This window comes from Sorghum bicolor, chromosome 10 (genome assembly GCF_000003195.3).
Source record: "Sorghum bicolor cultivar BTx623 chromosome 10, Sorghum_bicolor_NCBIv3, whole genome shotgun sequence".
Taxonomy (NCBI): domain Eukaryota; kingdom Viridiplantae; phylum Streptophyta; class Magnoliopsida; order Poales; family Poaceae; genus Sorghum; species Sorghum bicolor.
In genome coordinates, this window is record NC_012879.2 from 46,715,866 (window position 1) to 46,736,766 (window position 20,901).

Genomic DNA, 20,901 nt, shown 5'->3' on the forward strand with positions numbered 1-20,901 from the left:
GTGCGTTGTAACGGAAAATAATTCACCTAGCATGCACTTTACCTTGTCTGTGACCCTCACGAGTTGTTAAGGCTTACCTAGCAGCTGAACACCAATTAGGAAGTAGAAATTCAAAAAACACAATCCACATCAATTAGTCATGACCAACCTGAACGGAAAAGAAAAGTGGTAAGTGGCTGAATGACATACCTGATCCAGCCCTAATATCTCATTTGCAAGTGATTTGGACAACAACCTTACATGTTGGTAATGCAAGTTTCTCAACATGTCGCTTTCACTGGAGCCCAACAACCTTAGAAGAAAACACAACAAATATATATGAACCAATAGTGTTACAAAATACACGGGCGGACGGAAACTCCATGTATATATTCACCCAAATTGGTTTTCTTAGGAATACATGTATCAACACAAAAGAAATTGTTATAGAGAGCCAATTTGATTTCAAGCTCACTGTAGGTTTGCATAGGGCTAGAAAAAAACACAATGGCATAATGCATGTAACGTGCGACAGATCAGAGTCTCCCCTGAATGAACTAATCTCTACAACTAAAAAGACCCGAAGGTCGTCGTCTTCGGGCGGTTATCGCCCCCCCCCCCTTCCGTGGTTTCGCCCCCCTCCCGTGGTTTCGCCTCCGCCCCCGCACCCCTCGGTCGCGCCCCCCCTCCCCCTCTATCGTGGTTATCGATCCCACGTCGTCCACCTGAGGCCTGAGCTCCAATCCGAGGCCTGACCTCCAAGCGTCGAAGAAACCGCACCGCGCCGTCGCTCTCTTCGTCGCCCAGCTTCCCCGCGCGACCTCGCCGTTGGGCGCGCGCCTCCAGGTGCGGCCATCGCAGCTCCCCGCGCAAGGCAACGGGGCGCAATCGCTGCCCGCGCCGTCGCCCTCTACGTCGCCCAGCTTCACCACGTTGCACAGCTCGGCAGCTCCCCGCGCGAATCGCCAGAGCGCAATAGCGGCCCGCGTCGTCGACCTCGCCGTTGGGCATGTGCCTCCAGGTGCGGCCATTGAGCTGTTTCAGTTGTGTGCTTTTTATCCCAAGTCTTCTACCTGGCAATATAGCTGAGCAATCTATCCTTAGGGAGTTAGGGTTCATTGTAATTAGCACTCAACAGGAGAATCGCTGCAATCAACAAAGACGACTTCTTATCTCATAATCGTGAGTTTTACCTCTTATGCTTCTGATAATTAGTTCTTGACTATTCTGAACTTTTGTTCAGATATTGGGTCATCGTGAGAAGATTAAACTTTTGGTGGGTAAGACAGAGACCTTACAATCACAGGTATTTATTCAGTGTTCTGTGTCTGTATGATGATGTATTAAATTCCTGTTATAAGAATCAGCATTCAACTTTGACTGAGAATTTTTTTAAAAAAAAATTGTTTCAGGCTGACAGCTTCCACAGGCATGGTAGAGAGTTGAGGCGAAAGATGTGGCTTCAGAACCTGAGGTTTAAGCTGATGGTTTGTGTGTGTTTATTCATCTATCTATTGGGCTCTTGTTTATTTCAACAACTCAGAGTTTGCTGAAGATGTCATTAGCTTTGTACCCTTACTATTGCCGGTCCTGTACTCCTGTCCATTAAGATTGTCGTAGTTGTTATTATTTTATTGTCATGTATGTAGAAGACAGAAAAGACGCTCCCTATTGGTCTATTTATACACAAAATGGGGCTCTTTATACATGGGAGTAGGTACTACACAAAAACATGGTCATTCTCCATTATCCATAAATAGGTTTCGTCTTTAGCATGTCAACTGTGAGTTTTTGTCATCTGGGAGCATCTTGAAAGGAGAGTTGTAGAGATCCTCATGATCTTGAGCATCTTCACTGAACCTATAGAGGAGCTATCCTGATTTTCAGTAGTATAGAGAAGCAGATAACCTTATTAGTTAGTGCCTGCAACATTGTAGTGTTATTATTTTGCTACCTTTTAGGATTAGTTTATTCTGCTACTTTCTAATGGGATTTCTTGTGTTGTTTGCGTTCAGGTTTTTGTCGAGCATTGCTCCCTATCATTGACAAAAATTGAACTCTAGGTGGTATTCTTTCCTGTCCAGCAAGATCATTGAATCATGAAGTGGTTACATTATCATGTATTCTTTTTCAAGCTGAACTGTGCTTCTTCAAGTTTTTCGTCTTCCTCCAGGTGCGCCAATCGATTTGTTTTTGCTGATATTGATTTGTCCAGTGAATAGAGGAAGAAAGAACATATACTGCATTTTTTTCTGATTTCCATACCAACTCAAAGCCTATTAAGATCCCATCAGAAATCAATAATATAAATTAGAAGAGGTCAGCTTTAAGGGTTTTCTTTGTGACTTTGATGATTCTTGAGCACTGTGTTAAACATATAGGATCGTTCTAGGACAGATCTGTGGGGGTATAGACCCCTATACCCTTACGGCTAGACTTGGGCCAGGAGGCTTGGCCCATTACGAGACAAGCTCAAGGTTTGATCCGACAGCTTGGAGTTTCGCGCAAGGAAACAAGACGTGGAGATTAAGCAGGATTCTAGTCGGTTAGAATAGGAATTGATATCGAACTATCTATGGCAATTGTAACCGACTAGGATTAGTTTCCAGATCTGTAACCCTGCCCTCCGGACTATATAAGGAGAGGCAAGGGACCCCCCCTACATCATACATCACAGATCATATTCTCTCAACACAAATCAATACAACCAGACGCAGGACGTAGGTATTACGCCAACCCGGCGGCCGAACCTGGATAAAAATCTTGTCCGTGTCTTGCGTCACCATCGAGTTCGTAGTTTGCGCACCGTCTACCGATAAACTACTACCGTGGGTATACCCCAAGGTAGACTGCCGACCAGCTTTCGTCGACAAGATCTAGCAGGGTAAAACTGTGTGTTTCGGGATTCATGAATGTACCAGAGAGAGAGGGAGAGGAAATGCTTTTACCGTCGTTGGAGGTAGGCGCCGGTGCGGTGCTGTTGGATCCGGAGGCCATCGTGTCTTCGTCGGTGTAGATCTGCGCTAGGCAGCGACGATTGGGGAAGGCTCGATGATGCAGTGGTGACCGGCGGAGAAGATTCGGTGGTGCAGTGCAGTGGCGGCGCTGGGGACTTCCCGTCACTAGCTGCGCCCCTCTGTAGATCGGGATTAGGGTTTCGGTGGGGAGTGGCGGCTCACGGTGAACCTCGTACTGAGAGCCGGCGGCCCCCACCCTTTATTATAGCGCAGTGTGACAGGGGCCCTCCAGCCATAGATGGGTTGGGCGCCCCCGATCAGGGCGCAGGTCAAGGCCCGATTAGGCCTTTGGGCCTAATCGGTGAGAGATCATTCCAACATTCTCCCCCTTGATCTCAACCTTTCTTTAACCTTTAAACTTTAACTTTTAACACTTTACTTTTTACTCGTTCCATCACAGATGAGTACATAGAGCATGCTTCATCGTCACGGTCTATCGCCGATAGATTTGGCAACTACAATGCAGGTCTCTGATTTGAAACAGTAACTTCAACTTTGGGCCATTTATAGTTCAGGAATCATAGGCTTTCCCTTAAACCTATGCCGGCTACGTGTTCTCTAAAGACATTGGGTGGTAAGCCTTTTGTAAGCGGATCCGCGAGCATCTTTTCAGTCCTTATGTGCTCAAGACTTATGATTTGATCCCGAACTTTATCCTTCACAATATAATACTTTATGTCAATGTGTTTGGCAGCGCCACTTGACCTATTGTTGTGAGCATACTGTACTGCTGGATTATTATCGCAGTATAACTTTAGTGGTTTATCTATGCTGTCGACCACCTTTAAACCGGGTAGGAACTTCTTTAACCAGTTCACCTGCCCCGTTGCCTCATAACATGCTACAAACTCGGCATACATTGTGGATGATGTAGTGACGGTTTGTTTTGAGCTTTTCCATGAAATAGCTCCCCCTGCGAGAGTGAAGACATATCCAGAAGTGGATTTTCTATCATCTCCCGCATAGTCAGAATCCGAGTACCCTTCTATGTGCAAGGATTCTGATCTTCTATACGTCAGCATGAGGCCTTTTGTCCCTTGCAAATAACGCAAGACTTTCTTTACCAATTTCCAGTGTTCCTGTCCTGGATTGCTTTGAAATCTGCCAAGTAACCCGGTAACAAACGCTAAGTCAGGGCGCGTACAGACTTGAGCATACTGTAAGCTTCCGACAGCAGAAGCATATGGAACCACTTTCATTTGATCGAGCTCAAATTGGTTCCTGGGGCATTGAAAATCCCCATATCTGTCGCCCTTGACAATGGGTGCAGGTGATGCACTACATTTGTGCATATTATATTTCTTTAGAATCTTTTCTATATATGTCTTTTGTGACAGTCCTAGTACCCCCTTTTCTCTATCTCGGTGAATTTCTATGCCCAGAACAAAAGAAGCTTCACCAAGATCTTTCATGTCAAACTTTGAAGACAAAAACTTCTTTGTCTCTAGTAGTAGACTGATATCACTACTAGCAAGTAAGATATCATCCACGTACAAGATTAGGAAGATAAACCTTCCATTCTTAAACTTTGAATATACACAGTTGTCCTCAATGTTTTCCTTAAACCCAAAATGCTTTATGGTTTTGTCAAACTTCAAGTACCACTGTCTTGAAGCTTGCTTCAACCCATAGATCGATTTCTTTAAGCGGCATCCCATCTGTTCTTTGCCTTCCATGACAAAACCTTTCGGTTGTGCCATGTAAACTTTTTCCTCCAAATCCCAATTTAGGAACGCCATCTTTACATCCATCTGATGCAACTCTAAATCATAATGTGCTACTAAAGCTATTATGATTCTGAAGGAATCTTTACATGAGACTGGAGAAAATGTCTCATTGTAATCAATTCCCTCCCTTTGTGTGAAACCTTTCGCCACAAGTCGCGCTTTATACCTTTCAATATTCCCTTGGGAGTCACATTTCGTCTTGTAGACCCATTTACAGCCTACTGTTTTGGCTCCTTTAGGAATAGGTTCTAAGTCCCAAACTTCGTTGGTCCTCATTGATTCCATTTCATCTTCCATGGCTTTAAGCCACTTCGATGAATGATCGCTTCTCATGGCTTCTTCAAATGAGGTGGGATCACCCTCCATTTTGAGCTTCTTCTATGTTATACACCTCATAATCATCCGGAATGGCTGATCTTCTAACTCTTTGAGATCTCCTAAGAGTCTCATTTGTGGGTGCCTCTTGGGGCTGTTGTTCTTCCTCCTGGGCAACAGGTGGTGGTTGCACGGGATCCTGAAGGACAGGTTCCTCATGTTCATCCATCGTTGCCACAGGAGAACTAACAACAGGTGTTGGCACTACAGTGTCAGGCACGGTTGGTGCAACAGGAACAGGTAATTCAAAAAATGGATCCTGAATCATCGGAGTGGGCACACATACCCGCTTCTCTTCAAGATCAATTTGTCGAGCTACCATGCTCCCCCTGATCATTTCATTCTCTAAGAAAACTGCATGCCTCGTTTCTACAAACTTTGTGTATCTATTTGGGCAGTAGAAATGATAGCCTTTTGACCTTTCTATATAGCCAATAAAATGGCAACTCACTGTTTTGGGATCTAGTTTCCCAATATTTGGGTTAAATACTTTAGCCTCAGCAGGACTCCCCCAGACACGCAAGTGATTTAGTGAGGGCACTCTTCCTGTCCACATCTCATACGGTGTTTTGGGCACCGACTTACTTGGTACTCTATTGAGAATATAAATGGCGGTTTTTAAAGCCTCCATCCATAAACTCAATGGTAAGATGGAATAACTCATCATGCTACGCACCATATCCATTAGGGTACGGTTGCGTCTTTCAGCTACTCCATTCTGCTGAGGTTCGCCCGGTGTGGAATACTGGGCTACTATGCCATTTTCCTGTAAAAACCTTGCAAAAGGTCCAGGAATTTGGCCATATGGGGTGTGCCGACCGTAGTACTCCCCCCTGCGGTCGGATCGGACTATCTTTATCTTTAAATTATGCTGATTTTCAACTTCAGCCTTAAATATTTTAAATTTATCCAATGCTTCTGTTCTTTCTTTAATTGGATAAATGTAACCATAGCGGGAGTAATCATCTGTGAATGTTATAAATGAGTCATAGCCATCCACGCTTTTCACAGGAAAGGGACCACAAATGTCTGTATGAATTATTTGTAGTATTCCTGTGCTTCTTTTAGCATCTTTTTAATTTTCTTTATGTACTTTCCTTTAATGCATTCTCTACATTTGTCTAAATCCGAGAACTCTAATGGAGGAAGAATGTCATTCTTCACTAGTCTTTCTATTCTCCCCCTCGAAATATGGCCTAAACGACAGTGCCATAATTTCGATGAGGCATCTTGAGTTCTCTTCCTTTTTCTATTGGAAACCGCAGACGAGGATACGTTATCAATCACATCACATATGGAATTAACACATTCACGAAGTGATAACAAATAAAGATCTTGCTTTAAAAAAGCAATACCAACACTGTCATTATTACAGAAAATCTCACACTTGCCATTACCAAAATGGCAGCCATAACCACCATTGTCTAAACAAGACACACTTATTAAGTTTCTCTGTAAAGACGGAACATAAAGAACATCTCTAAGCAAAAGAATAAAACTATTAGCAAGTTCTAAAGAAACATCGCCAACAGCTTCCACGTCCACCTGGACTCCATTTGCCACTTTAATTTGTCTTTCTTTTCTTTGCGTAGTCCGCGTCGAACGGAATCCCTGTAAAGAATTTGCAACATGAACAGTTGCCCCTGAGTCAATCCACCAAGTAGATTTTGCATATTGTACATAAAGAGATTCATTTATAAAAGTAATAATGTTCTCACCATTCTTTTCCATTATCATCTTTAACCATTTAGGGCAATCATGTTTGAAATGTCCCTCTTTGTGGCAGTAGTGACACAGATCTTTGTTCCCTGGAGGTGGTTGGGCCTTTTTCTGCTGGTGCTGCTGATGCATGGGTGCTTTGCCTTTCGCCTTTGAAGGAGAGCTAGCATTGGCATTGACATTCTTTCTTTTGTTATCTCTAACAAAGTTGAGGGTGCCACCATTGGCGGCCTTGATCCTCTCTTCCTCTTGAACACACATCGCTATACAACGCTCCAGGTTTCATTTCTCGGGCTGGATGTTGTAGTTGACAACAAAGGTGTCAAACTCCTTTGGCAACGAAGCAAAAACCACATGAACAAGGAACTCTTCCTTGAGCTCTAAGTCCATAGGCTTAAGCTTGTTGTTTAGATGGTTCATCTTTGATATGTGTTCTCTAATGCCATTGCCATTGCTAGGCCCAGAGTACCTTTCTGTCATCAGCTGCTTAATCAGCTGAGTAGCATATGTCTTTGAAGAGCCATGAAACTGACTCTTTACTTTCTCAAGGTACTCTGTAATAGTGTCACACTCTCCAATTGACCCCACTATGGAGGGATCAATTGTGTTCTTTACCACTGCTAGGCATTTCTTGTTAGCAGTGGCCCACTGTCTATTTTGAAGATCAAAGATCATTCTATCACTTGCATACTTTCCTTCTCTTGTTACCCATGCAGCATCAGTCTCTTCAGCTCCCCTCATCGGTTCCACTGGCTCAGTGGGACGTGGTGTGTAGGTGACCCAGTCGACCTCAGCCAAGATGAAGGCCAGGTCAATCTTTTCCTTCCATCCAGTGTAGTTGTCTCCTTTGAGGGCTGGAATATCTTTGATATATCTCATCAAGGAGACTCCTGAAACACATTCAAATTAAGTGAGAACATAATACAATAATTGCATGATTTAATTCCAACTATGGTCAAAAGTAAAACATACAATTAGTCTTTCTACATTAATTCTACAACACCTTTGGGCAGAAATAGAATTAATATATATCAAAAAACCATAATAACATTATAATATTGCTATTAATCAACTTTGGTCAGAATAATAACAATATTATAATCCAATTTTAACCTTTTAACACTAATTCTATATCATGATATGCTCACGCCTAGGGATAGCGTGAGACAAGTCGTTGTGGCCCGATCTTCTCGTAGGATTCGCGAACTTGATAACTTGTCGCTGCGTGACCTGGTGAAGAGGCAGTGCACCGCGAGGCTGTCCACGTGACGAACTACCGAGACAATCACCCTTCCACGTACCGACGAACAGCCCACGCAATCACGCCGTATAGACGTGAAGGCACAAACTGGATGAACCGCAGTTCGGCGTTCTACAACTCCCTCAGGAATCGAAAGAACAAGTTTTGCAAGCCTCTCAAGACTCACGCATAAACAAAACTCCACGAGTTTGTGTATTCTGAATTTTAACCAAGCAAGATGTGTCCTTTCATTGTCTAGTACAAGAGATATATATAGATAGGGGCGTTCAGCTTTGAATACATGACAGCATGCACATCCACTAGTGGATTTCGTGGCTGGTTCGCGCGTCTTCTCAGCTTCTGGCAGCAGTTACTAAAATGAGCATAACTCTTTATTGGGAAGTCTAAATAATGAACCGTTTGATGGGCTGCAACATAGACTTAAAGATGCTTTCATCCATCTGTAGAATGCCACGTAACTCCTTGTATTCTGTCCGTGGTGATGCTTGGAATTTGTACCATGGGTCAGCCATCTAGCTTCTGGTTGCCTTCTCATGCAGAAGTAATGAACCACCATTTTATTTATGCACACGATAGGCTTCTTGGTTCAGATGTCCAAAGGCTTGAATCCATCTTCATCCCATGCTGGTTCATACCCTCCATCATTCCTAAGGACATTGAAACAAGAACTCAAAAGTATAGGATCATTCAACATAAACTAATTATTAAACATAAGGTTAGCGTTCACCTGAGAATGAATTTCCTTCTCCAATTGTTTAGCTCTACTTCTTGTAATTGGACCACTTATATCAAGTGGAGTTTCATTTGAAGATGAATGAATGCTAGGGATGTCCTCATCAGCCTCCCCCTCTTGAGAAGGAGTCGTCCTCGACTCAGGCTCACCAACAAATGGAAGCAAGTCTTTGACATTGAATGTTGGACTAACATTGGAATATTCAGGTGGCAGCTCAATTTTGTATGCATTATCATTTATCTTTTTTAGAACCTTGAATGGACCATCACCTCTAGGTGATAACTTACTCTTACGTTGTTGGGGAAATCGATCCTTGCGTAGATGCAACCACACGAGGTCACCGGGCTGAAATGTAACCTTCTTCTTACCTTTGTTCGCTTGCTTTGCATATTGTGCTGATTTCTTCTCAATATTTCTTCTTGTCTCATCATGTAGCTTCTTGATAAAGTTGGATCTCTTCGCTGCATCCAAGTTAACTTGTTCCTGTAATGGTAAAGGCAAAAGATCCATGGGAGTATGTGGCTTAAAACCATAAACAATTTCAAATGGACAAAAATTTGTTGTGGAATGTAGTGCCCTATTATAAGCAAATTCGACATGTGGAAGACATTCTTCCCACTGCTTCAAATTCTTTTTTAGCACGGCACGCAGCATGGTGGACAGGGTACGGTTGACAACTTCAGTTTGCCCATCCGTTTGTGGGTGACAAGTGGTGGAAAATAACAACTTCGTGCCAAGTTTAGCCCATAATGTCTTCCAAAAATAGCTCAGGAATTTTGTATCTCGGTCTGAAACAATAGTCTTTGGCACTCCATGTAAACGAACAATCTCCCTGGAAAACAAATCAGCAACGTGTGAAGCATCATCGCTCTTGTGACATGGAATAAAATGTGCCATTTTTGAGAAGCGATCAACAATAACGAAGATAGAGTCCCTCCCCCTCTGAGACCTTGGTAATCCCAGAATAAAATCCATGGATATATCTTCCCAAGGTACAGTTGGGATTGGTAATGGAGTATAGAGACCATGGGGATTAAGGCGGGACTTAGCTTTCAAGCAGATTATGCAGCGCTCGACATGTCGTTGAACATCACGTCGCATATGTGGCCAAAAGAAATGATCAGAGAGCATGTCCAATGTCTTTTTGATGCCAAAATGACCAGCTAAGCCACCAGCATGTGCTTCCTGTAAAAGAACTTGACGAATCGAGCAGGCTGGAATGCATAGTTTGTTAGTTCGAAATAAAAAATCATCATGTACATAATACTTGTCCCAGCCTTTTCCAGCAATGCAATGAGAGAAAGGTTCTTTAAAATCAGAATCAGTTGCATAGAGTGTTTTAATGGATTCCAAACCAAGCACTTTTGTATCTAATTGTGTAACCAAACCACACCTTCTTGACAAAGCATCTGCAACAATGTTATCTTTACCACGCTTATGTTTAACAACATACGGAAATGTTTCTATGAACTCGATCCATTTAGCATGTCTACGATTCAGTTTGCCTTGACTTTTTAAATATTTCAAAGCTTCATGATCAGAATGGATGACAAATTCTTTAGGTAACAAATAATGTTGCCAAACTTCCAAAACTCGAACTAAGGCATAAAGCTCTTTATCATAGACAGAATAATTCAGATGTGGACCATTTAACTTTTCAGAAAAGTAGGCAATAGGTTTACCTTCTTGAAGTAGCACACCTCCAATGCCAATACCACTTGCATCACATTCAATCTCAAAAGTCTTACCGAAGTTAGGTAGCTGCAGCAGTGGTGCTTCACAAAGCTTTCTTTTTAACTCTACAAAGGCTTGCTCTTGGTCATCTCCCCATTTGAATGGAACATCCTTCTTTGTCAAGTTGTTAAGTGGTGCAGCGATCGTGCTGAAATCTTTAACAAATCGTCGATAGAAACCTGCAAGACCATGGAAACTTCGAATTTGGCTCACATTTGTAGGAGTAGGCCAATCCTTTATTGCCTTAACCTTCTCTTCATCAACCTGGATGCCATCTGCAGTCACAACAAAACCAAGAAAAACAACACGATCTGTGCAAAATGTGCACTTAGCAATGTTGGCATACAATTTCTCTTCCCTCAAAACAGCAAGTACTTGATGGATATGATCAAGATGTTCATCAAATGATTTGCTATAGATCAGAATATCATCAAAATAAACAACTACAAACTTGCCAATGAAAGCTCGTAAAACATGATTCATTAAGCGCATAAAAGTTGAAGGAGCATTTGTCAAGCCAAAGGGCATCACAAGCCATTCATACAAGCCAAATTTGGTTGTAAATGCTGTCTTCCATTCATCACCAATTTTCATGCGAATTTGGTGATAGCCACTGCGTAAATCAATCTTGGTGAAAATAGTTGAGCCGCTCAATTCATCTAACATGTCATCAAGCCTAGGAATGGGATGGCGATATCGTACAGTTATAGCATTAATGGCACGACAATCGACACACATGCGCCAAGATCCATCTTTCTTAGGGACCAAAAGTACTGGAACAGCACAAGGTGATAGAGATTCACGAACATACCCTTTGTCCAAAAGCTCTTTTACCTGTCGCTGAATTTCTTTGGTTTCTTCAGGATTAGCACGGTAGGCTGGACGATTGGGAAGAGAAGCTCCAGGTACCAAATCGATTTGATGCTCAATACCACGGAGTGGAGGAAGGCCAGCTGGTACCTCATCAGGAAAAACATCTTCAAAGTCCTGTAAGAGATCAAGAACAGCACTAGGCAGCGATGAAGGTAAATCGTTAGTTGAAAGTAGGACCTCCTTGTGCAAGAGCACAAAGAATGGGGCTGTGGTGTTCCTCACTTCTCTCAAATCACTCCTGCTCACAAATAAGCACTCATTTTGGTGGTGTTGTTTTGTAGTGGAAAGAGGCTTTATGTGGCTAGATTGGTTAGAAGTCTCTCCCTTACTAGTGTTGGCAGCCTCACTCAATTTTCTTTTGTCAGATTCTTCTTTTTTCATGCGAGCCACATCTGAAGCATAGATCTCTTCTGGAGATAATGGAACAAGAACCACCTTCTTGTCGTTGTGGATGAAAGTATACTTGTTAGACCGCCCAAAGTGCACCGAATCCACATCAAACTGCCATGGACGACCCAACAGCAAATGGCATGCTTGCATGGGTACAATATCACAATCAACCTCACCATGATAGTCACCAATGGAGAAAGACAAACGAACCATGGATGAGACCTTCACTGTTCCTGAATTATTCAGCCACTGCATATGGTAAGGGTGTGGATGGCGGCGTGTTGGTAGGCCAAGCTTCTCAACAAGCAAGGCACTAACAATATTATTGCAGCTCCCACCATCTATGATGAAACGACACACTTGACCTTTCACTTTGCATCGGGACTGAAACAAATTATGACGTTGTCCTTGTTCAGCAGCAACAAACTGAGTGGAAAGAACTCTTCTAACCACCAAATAAGGAGATGATCTATTCATTTTAGAAGGCTCCAAATCAGGAAAATCAGCAAGCAACTTATCAAAATCAGCACTAGTAATCTCATTAGAATATGGAGAAATAACATCTTCTATCATGTCACTGGGAGCAAAAGTTAGAATAGGTTGAATAGCTAAACAATTCAGACCTAGCTCAAAAGTACCATCCTCAGCTGAATACTCACAAGTGTCAAGAGTATGATCTGCAAAGACATTGTGAAACTCGTCCTCCTCTTCACTTTGTGAATCATATGAACCATCAGCAAGGGCAATAATCGTACGACGATTGGGACATTCAGCTTGCTTATGCCCATGACCACCACACTTAAAACACTCAATCTTGCTTGTATGCCTTGGGGCTGCAGTAGCAGAGGAGCTGGAATGAGTAGAGCTTACAGCTTTGCCTTTGGAATCAAAATGTTTGGAAGAAGTTGCACGAGATGTAGGTGTGTGCACCCCTGACCCGTGCTGCTGTGACTGGCGCCATGAAGTAGCACTATTATGAGCTGAAAATGAAGCATGATCTTTATAAGATCCAGCAAGTTGTCGTTCTGCCCTTTTTGCAAAATGTACCAACTCAGTGAGACATGTGTAGTTTGTCATATCCACTTTATCAGCAATGGGCTTATTGAGGCCAACCAGAAATCGAGCCATTGTGGATTCCTCATCTTCAGTTATCTCTGTACGAAGTAAACACATTTCCAATTCTTGAAAATATTCATCAACAGTACGAGTACCTTGCACAAGACGTTTTAGCTTCAAATGTAGATCACGAGAGTAATATGCAGGAACAAAACGACGTCGCATTTCCCTCTTCATGTCTTCCCAAGTAATACGATCATGTCCAGCGCGTCGGAGTTTAGTACACACTTGATTCCACCAAGTGATTGCATAGCCTGAAAACTCAATTGCAGCAAGCATTGCTTTCTTGACAAGAGGATAAGGATACAAATCAAAGATCTGTTCAACCTTAGTCTCCCACTCAAAATAATCATCAGCACTTTCTTTTCCATTAAATTTTGGAATAGACACTTTCACTTTGCTTAAACCATCATCATCAAGGCGACGGTGGCGGTCACGATAACCACGATGGCCACCATGGCGATGATCATCCATGTCAGACAACATATCATCATCACCATCATAATCTCGTCCACCTCGAACAGGAATGCGCCGAGCACGACCAAAATTAAGAAGACCATGACCACGCCCGCCACGTCCACGACCAGCGGGATGACGCGGTGGCTCATCCTCCTCGTCAATATCATCATCCTCATTTGGTGGCGGTTCTCGACGTGGTATGTTCAATTGGAGAGTTTGGAGCTGCTGCATCAAATCATTCATTTGTGTACGCAACTCCTGAAATTCCTCCACCGAAACAGCGGCACCATCTCCACGTCCTGCCATGTTAGTAGAGGAAAAAAAAGGACAATATATATGTGGAATCACTCCCTCACCACTTACAAAACAAGTTCTTTCTCTCCCTGAAAAGAGCAAGAACCGGGGCTGCGATCTGTAGGGAAGAGTGATTGTAACAGCGACGACGGTGCAACAACTCACGGTGCTTTAAGTGGAGCTTGGTGGGGTAATATGTTAGTGGAATGCACTGAAATGTAGTGATGCAAAACTAAATAATAATCCAAGAACAGAAGTCTAAGTTGGAAAGGATGCACAAAGAAAGGAATGAGATGTAGTAAGTGGATAGATGATCACCAATTTGCACCAACCGAAAACTTGTTGCTGCCCAAACCCCTTTTTGGTGTGCTGCACACAGTTCTCTTTTTTTTTCTTTTTTTTCTTTCTTGCTTTTCTTTTTTTTTCTCTTTTTTTGGAACAAAAACTCGTTTTCAGTCCTTCTTTTGACCCATAGACATCTTTTCTTTTAACCTCTGTGTCAAACGCAGCACAACTTTCAACTAAAGGGGATCACTAAGATGGATGGTGCAGCACAAAAACAAGAAACTGCGGTGGGGAATATGTGGCGGTTAGAAAACAAGGGTGGGATGGGTGGGTATTTTTTTTTGTTTATATATACGCAGCAAGCAATGATGATCAGATCAAGGGTGGGATGGATGGGTACATGCAGCAAGCAATTTGATGATTAGAACAAAGATAATAACTAGAACAATGTGGAAAAGAAAAATTCAGCAACTAGACAAATATTAAAGGATTAAAACTCGATAAAGCAAACTACAAAATCAGTAGCACATATGAATTTGGGCTGTAGGTTTTCTTTTTGGCTCTCAGTGGACAGTAGGTATTTAAACTCTATCCTACCAAAATCAAGAACAATCCTACCGAGGAAACGAAGGCTTTGATACCAGATGATATGCTCACGCCTAGGGATAGCGTGAGACAAGTCGTTGTGGCCCGATCTTCTCGTAGGATTCGCGAACTTGATAACTTGTCGCTGCGTGACCTGGTGAAGAGGCAGTGCACCGCGAGGCTGTCCACGCGACGAACTACCGAGACAATCACCCTTCCACGTACCGACGAACAGCCCACGCAATCACGCCGTATAGACGTGAAGGCACAAACTGGATGAACCGCAGTTCGGCGTTCTACAACTCCCTCAGGAATCGAAAGAACAAGTTTTGCAAGCCTCTCAAGACTCACGCATAAACAAAACTCCACGAGTTTGTGTATTCTGAATTTTAACCAAGCAAGATGTGTCCTTTCATTGTCTAGTACAAGAGATATATATAGATAGGGGCGTTCAGCTTTGAATACATGACAGCATGCACATCCACTAGTGGATTTCGTGGCTGGTTCGCGCGTCTTCTCAGCTTCTGGCAGCAGTTACTAAAATGAGCATAACTCTTTATTGGGAAGTCTAAATAATGAACCGTTTGATGGGCTGCAACATAGACTTAAAGATGCTTTCATCCATCTGTAGAATGCCACGTAACTCCTTGTATTCTGTCCGTGGTGATGCTTGGAATTTGTACCATGGGTCAGCCATCTAGCTTCTGGTTGCCTTCTCATGCAGAAGTAATGAACCACCATTTTATTTATGCACACGATAGGCTTCTTGGTTCAGATGTCCAAAGGCTTGAATCCATCTTCATCCCATGCTGGTTCATACCCTCCATCATTCCTAAGGACATTGAAACAAGAACTCAAAAGTATAGGACAACATAAACTGATTATTAAACATAAGGTTAGCGTTCACCTGAGAATGAATTTCCTTCTCCAATTGTTTAGCTCTACTTCTTGTAATTGGACCACTTATATCAAGTGGAGTTTCATTTGAAGATGAATGAATGCTAGGGATGTCCTCATCATATCACCTTTGGGCAGAAATAGAATTAATGCATGACAACAAACCATAATAATATCATAATATTGCTATAAATCAACTTTGGTCAGAATGATAACAATATTATAATAATCTATAATTTTATCCAATTTTCAAAATTAAAATCTACCATCGGTTTGAATTTAATAATGAAAATGAATAAATAACTTTAAGTACGCAGTGGAAACTTTAATAAACTTTTTAATTTCATTTTCCAGAAACTATACAAATACTTTACTGTTCTCTGAATATAATTATCTTTGGACAAAATATATACAGAGAGAAACATTAAAATTCTATGCAAAATGATTCAAAATGCATCAATTATAGTTTCTGGAAAAAGAAAAAACAAAAAAAACTGTGCAAACTGTGTAGTTCGGCCAATTTTGGCCCGTTTCACGCGCGCGCGGCCCGCGCAGCGAACCCCCTGCAGTCCACTCGCGAGCAGCGGCCCAGCAGTGCACAGTACGCGCGGCAGCCCAGCAAGCCCAGCAGTGTTTTTTTTCTCTTCGCTTTCGGCCCAGACTCGGAAAAACGGCCCGCGTAGGAGCCGCGCGCGCGCCCCCCGCGTCCCAGGCCGCAACCTAGGCCTGGGCCGGGAATTTGCCATCCCGCCTGGGCCGTATCTGGCCCATCGCGGTTGGAGCCGATCTCGACCGTCCGTTTCGATCCGACGGCCACGAGCGAAAAGCGGTCGCATAAAAGCCCTTGGCCGCCAGTAACCCTAACCCTAAAGCCAGTTTCACCCTCTCCCTTTCCTGTGTTCAGTCGACGGCGGCGGCTGGGGCGAGCCGAGCACCCTCGCCGGCGGTGATGGCCACGGCGCTCGCCCCGGCAAGCTCCAGGCCCCTTCCCTTTCTGCTCTTTACTCCTTCAACACCTCCCTTCTTAGCCACCATTCTATCGCGACACAAGAGCAGCAAGGCGTCCGGCCATGGTGGCCGGAGATGAAGGGTGGCGGCGCCGCCGCTCGGCTCTTGCCGGCGTGCGCGTTCCCGTTCGCGGTTGAGCGCGTCGCCGTCAAGAAGTTGTGCGACGGTGCCCTTTTACCCGATCCACGCACGCTACAACATTCCGATGACGAAGTTTGCGTACGGCAAAACGGTAAGGGACGGGACCAGAGATCCCGTTTGCTGTTCATTCAGTGGGTTGCTATTCTTTCTGTGGGTTAGGGTTTCGGGATTTCTTTGTCCAATTCGAAAATGGGATCAACTTTTCTCTGCTTACCTGTGTAGGTTTTGCTAGATCCGCACCGGATCTAACCTTTTCTATTCCTAAACTAGATCTACACCTAGATCTAGGCGTCCGATACCATTGTTAAACATATAGGATCGTTCTAGGACAGATCTAGCAGGGTAAAACTGTGTGTTTCGGGATTCATGAATGTACCAAAGAGAGAGGGAGAGGAAATGCTTTTACCGTCGTTGGAGGTAGGCGCCGGTGCGGTGCTGTTGGATCCGGAGGCCATCGTGTCTTCGTCGGTGTAGATCTGCGCTAGGCAGCGACGGTTGGGGAAGGCTCGATGATGCAGTGGCGACCGGCGGAGAAGATTCGGTGGTGCAGTGCAGTGGCGGCGCTGGGGACTTCCCGTCACTGGCTGCGCCCCTCTGTAGATCGGGATTAGGGTTTCGGTGGGGAGTGGCGGCTCACGGTGAACCTCGTACTGAGAGCCGGCGGCCCCCACCCTTTATTTATAGCGCAGTGTGACAGGGGCCCTCCAGCCATAGATGGGCTGGGCGCCCCCGATCAGGGCGCAGGTCAAGGCCCGATTAGGCCTTTGGGCCTAATCGGTGAGAGATCATTCCAACACACTGATCAAACAAATTATGCACACTTAGTAATCAAGGATCGATGTATCACTGTAACATGATTGGGCCAATCAGAAATCTTATCTGAACTTGATAGGCCCTGACCAAACAAATTATGCACACTTACTAAGCTGCTGCTTCACTGCTTATCTGAATGTTAGAAAGCAACTACAAACCTCTTGTTCTTGTCTGAAAAACCAAGAAGACTAATTTGTCAGGCACAATTATTACCACCACTAAAACTGAAGAAACACCAGCGCTGGAAATAGACGATACTGCTAAACTTGTAATAGAATATTCAATTGTAAGCATTCACAGCTCCTATGCCTCCTCTTGCTTCCATATCTTCAATTCTTCTTTAGATATCTGGTATCCTAACAGCGCACTAAAGACATCTATTAGCATACAGACATAATCCCTCCATATTCTAATTTTAGTTTGGCAAGTATTTCAAACAATCATGAATTGATGGCCCACAAGTAAAAAAGGTTCACAGTGATGTTGTCGTGCTCAATGGATCTGAGGTCCTACACCTTGGTTTGTTGCGCTGTTTACCTGAAAAGTGGAACCAAGCTATTGCACACTGGTGAACCTACTACACTGTTAAAGATACAAGGAGTGCAGACAAGTGAGCCAGCAGGTGAAATCTCATTCAGATGGAACAAGCAAATGAGTTAGTCTTGGGTCTCGGCAGCATACGGACAGAAAATGGAAGTTCTGAATTTCTTCTGTCTCAATCTTTTACCTAAACTATTTGAGCTTCTTACTTTTTATCTGTCCCTTCTGCTGCAATATAAGCACGTTTCGGCAGTGACTTTGGAGTGATTGTGACTAAGTAATCTGGAGTGGTCTGTTACTCCACCTGGTGTAGGCCATCAAACACTATTCTTCTCCGTCTCCACATCCCCTCTTTGTGTCATATTCCCTCTACAATTGTGGTATTTGTTCAAATATATAAAACCTTGATTTTTTAGTTTCATACAATTTCAATTCATAATTTATAGCGTGCTTAACAAACTTGCTTCATTTTGCAAATTTATACTATCTTGCTCCTTTTCATAAATTATTTACTAAGTAGTAAGTATCCATCTAGAAGAAGAAACAGGAGTCATTGCTCAACAGTACAGTTGACTCTACCAAGTTATAGCTTAATTATTTTGATTAATGCTTGCCTAGGTTTCTCAGAATGACATTCATTCTGTTGCACGAATTTTGGTTCGAGACACAATACCTTCCATGGGTGAATTTTGAGGACTATCATTAGGTGTAACAACATCAAGGTGTTCTTTTTCCATTCCTTTTGTCACATTTCTTCTACTATATGCTAAAATTTGATCAAACCTTAAATTTTCAGTCTGATACAATTTATATGCACATTGTGAAATTCCAAAACAAGCCAACCATGTGGAAAAAAGCATTATCCCTAGGGGAAATAAGATCTTTTATATGGCATTCATAGAATACAAAAAATTAAGTTAGCTCAGTTCATGGTAACCTTGAATCTTTTGTTCTGTTTTTTACTTGTACCAACCAATTCCTGAACTACAAGCTATAGTATGGTACCCTCCAGCTAGCACCAACCAATTCCTGAATCTTTTGATTGAAGTAATATTGTTGTCAGATCAATCTATAGTTTGACTTGGTTTGATGCTGCATGTATGCAGGTATATAGCTTCGGAGTACTTCTTTTGGAGTTGTTGATAGGTAGAATGCCGGTAGACCATAATGCCTAGAGGGCAGTAAAGCCTGGTAACTTTGGTATGTTCACTTGATAACTTCCTCTTTCCCTTATGTGGTTAGATGTAAATTTGTATCTAATTAGTAGTGTCTGCAATGTTGAAATAACAAATTATGTCTATATATATATATATAATCATGGTGTTCCTTAAAGAATTAATTTAGTGCTAGAGGGTCCAAGCTAAACCATGGTTTACACAACTCCTCAATGGGCAGATTGTAGATGGCAAGGATAGCCACCTGCAGCAGAACGTCCAATGTGCACAACAAGCAACAGATGGGTAACGTGGGAAGCATGGAAGAAGGTAGTCTGATCACAGTTGCTACGAATTAAAAAGCTTGCCAGTTTCCAATTTGCACTTTAGCTACCTTAATTAGCTACATTCTGATTTCGCACTAGAGCTATCTTAGTTCCCAATTCATACATGTGTTGTAAAATTTGTACTGGATAGGATATGGAGTTACCAAATAATCATTGTAATATCTATATTTAGCCACGTAAAAAAACATGTGTTTTAAGATTTTATGGGAGATATGCTAAAAAAAGATATTGTGAGAGATTTTTTTAATACATGTAGTATTATCCATGTGACAGATTGAACCTGTGAATAGGATGAGATATGATACAACTTATTTGTGGATTTATTAGCGTATATGAAAGAAATGGATATTGGAGATTTCATCCTACGAAAAGACTTTTGACTGTTAATTATACAAAGTTGCCTTTTGGATTAAATGTCATATTAGCATTGGTATTTAATTTTACAGAATTATTATTTTATCGTGCGATCCGTATATTTTTAGTATAACACCGTAGCAACGCACGGGCACGAACCTAGTAAACCTACAATATTCCAATTTATAATTCAATACAGTGCACTTGTTGGCCTGAACCATGCTGTCATGTTAGTGAGGGCAAGGCTTTGAAGTCCATGGACAAATCATATGAAATAATAATAGTACCTGACTACATTTTACAAATCAGTTGTTAGAGAAGAAACAGTAATTATTCTGCGAATGGCATAACTTGTGAATTTATACAATAACATAAATGTGTCAGTTTTTTGAACAATATAAATCTGTCATATGTCTACCTAACGTTTCTCTGTCTCAAAGTGTTGCATGCAGAATAAGTCAATTTATATGAACACCGAACATATTACAAGCAGAATAGGTAAAGGAAGTTATGCTCCTCACCAGATCAAGGAAATAGCCCACCAGAGTCAACAATAAACAAAGATATAATCTCATACAAGAAAAGAAAACAAATGTGCTCATGTTATGACTCTGAACTCTTATTCCACCTGCTGTGGAAAGAACTGCATTACACACAAAAATGGAACTTTTCGCAAAGTCACTGGCTTTCTTTTGTCAAAGCACTCAAGTATATCAAAAAGAACCAGGATTAATTAATTTGAAACCATACTATTACATCATCACCAACCTTGACCGGTACAGTAGGGCTTCGCAGATGTTAGACTCGTCGATGCACATCTGCGAGAGGGAGAAACAATGAGACAGAGGAAAAGGGCAGGGACAGGGAGAGGGAGAAGAGAGGGAGGTAGGGGCTCACCTTGGCCAGATTTGCCTGTATCTTCCTTCATGTCCTGCACTCCTGCCTATACAACCTGCTAAAACTCTGGCCACTCCATGCTCTAATGTTACATTGGTTTAAAACTTGATATTACTTTCTAATTTCATTTCTCTGGAGAACGTTTCAATGGTGCGTTCGGAGTGAACAAGTGCAATCAGCTTCGATGTGCAAAGAAAACTAAA

At 42.5% G+C, this 20,901-nt stretch overlaps 1 protein-coding gene across 1 annotated transcript; it reads right to left on the minus strand.

The window, feature by feature from the left end:
- On the minus strand, positions 7,696 to 13,689 carry LOC110431156. The gene is made up of 6 exons (XM_021449873.1): positions 10,752 to 13,689; positions 10,242 to 10,661; positions 9,969 to 10,007; positions 8,831 to 9,380; positions 7,790 to 7,820; positions 7,696 to 7,707 (listed from the first exon to the last, which is right to left on the minus strand). The coding sequence occupies exons 1-6, from the start codon at positions 13,687 to 13,689 to the stop codon at positions 7,696 to 7,698; spliced, it is 3,990 nt and encodes a 1,329-aa protein (XP_021305548.1).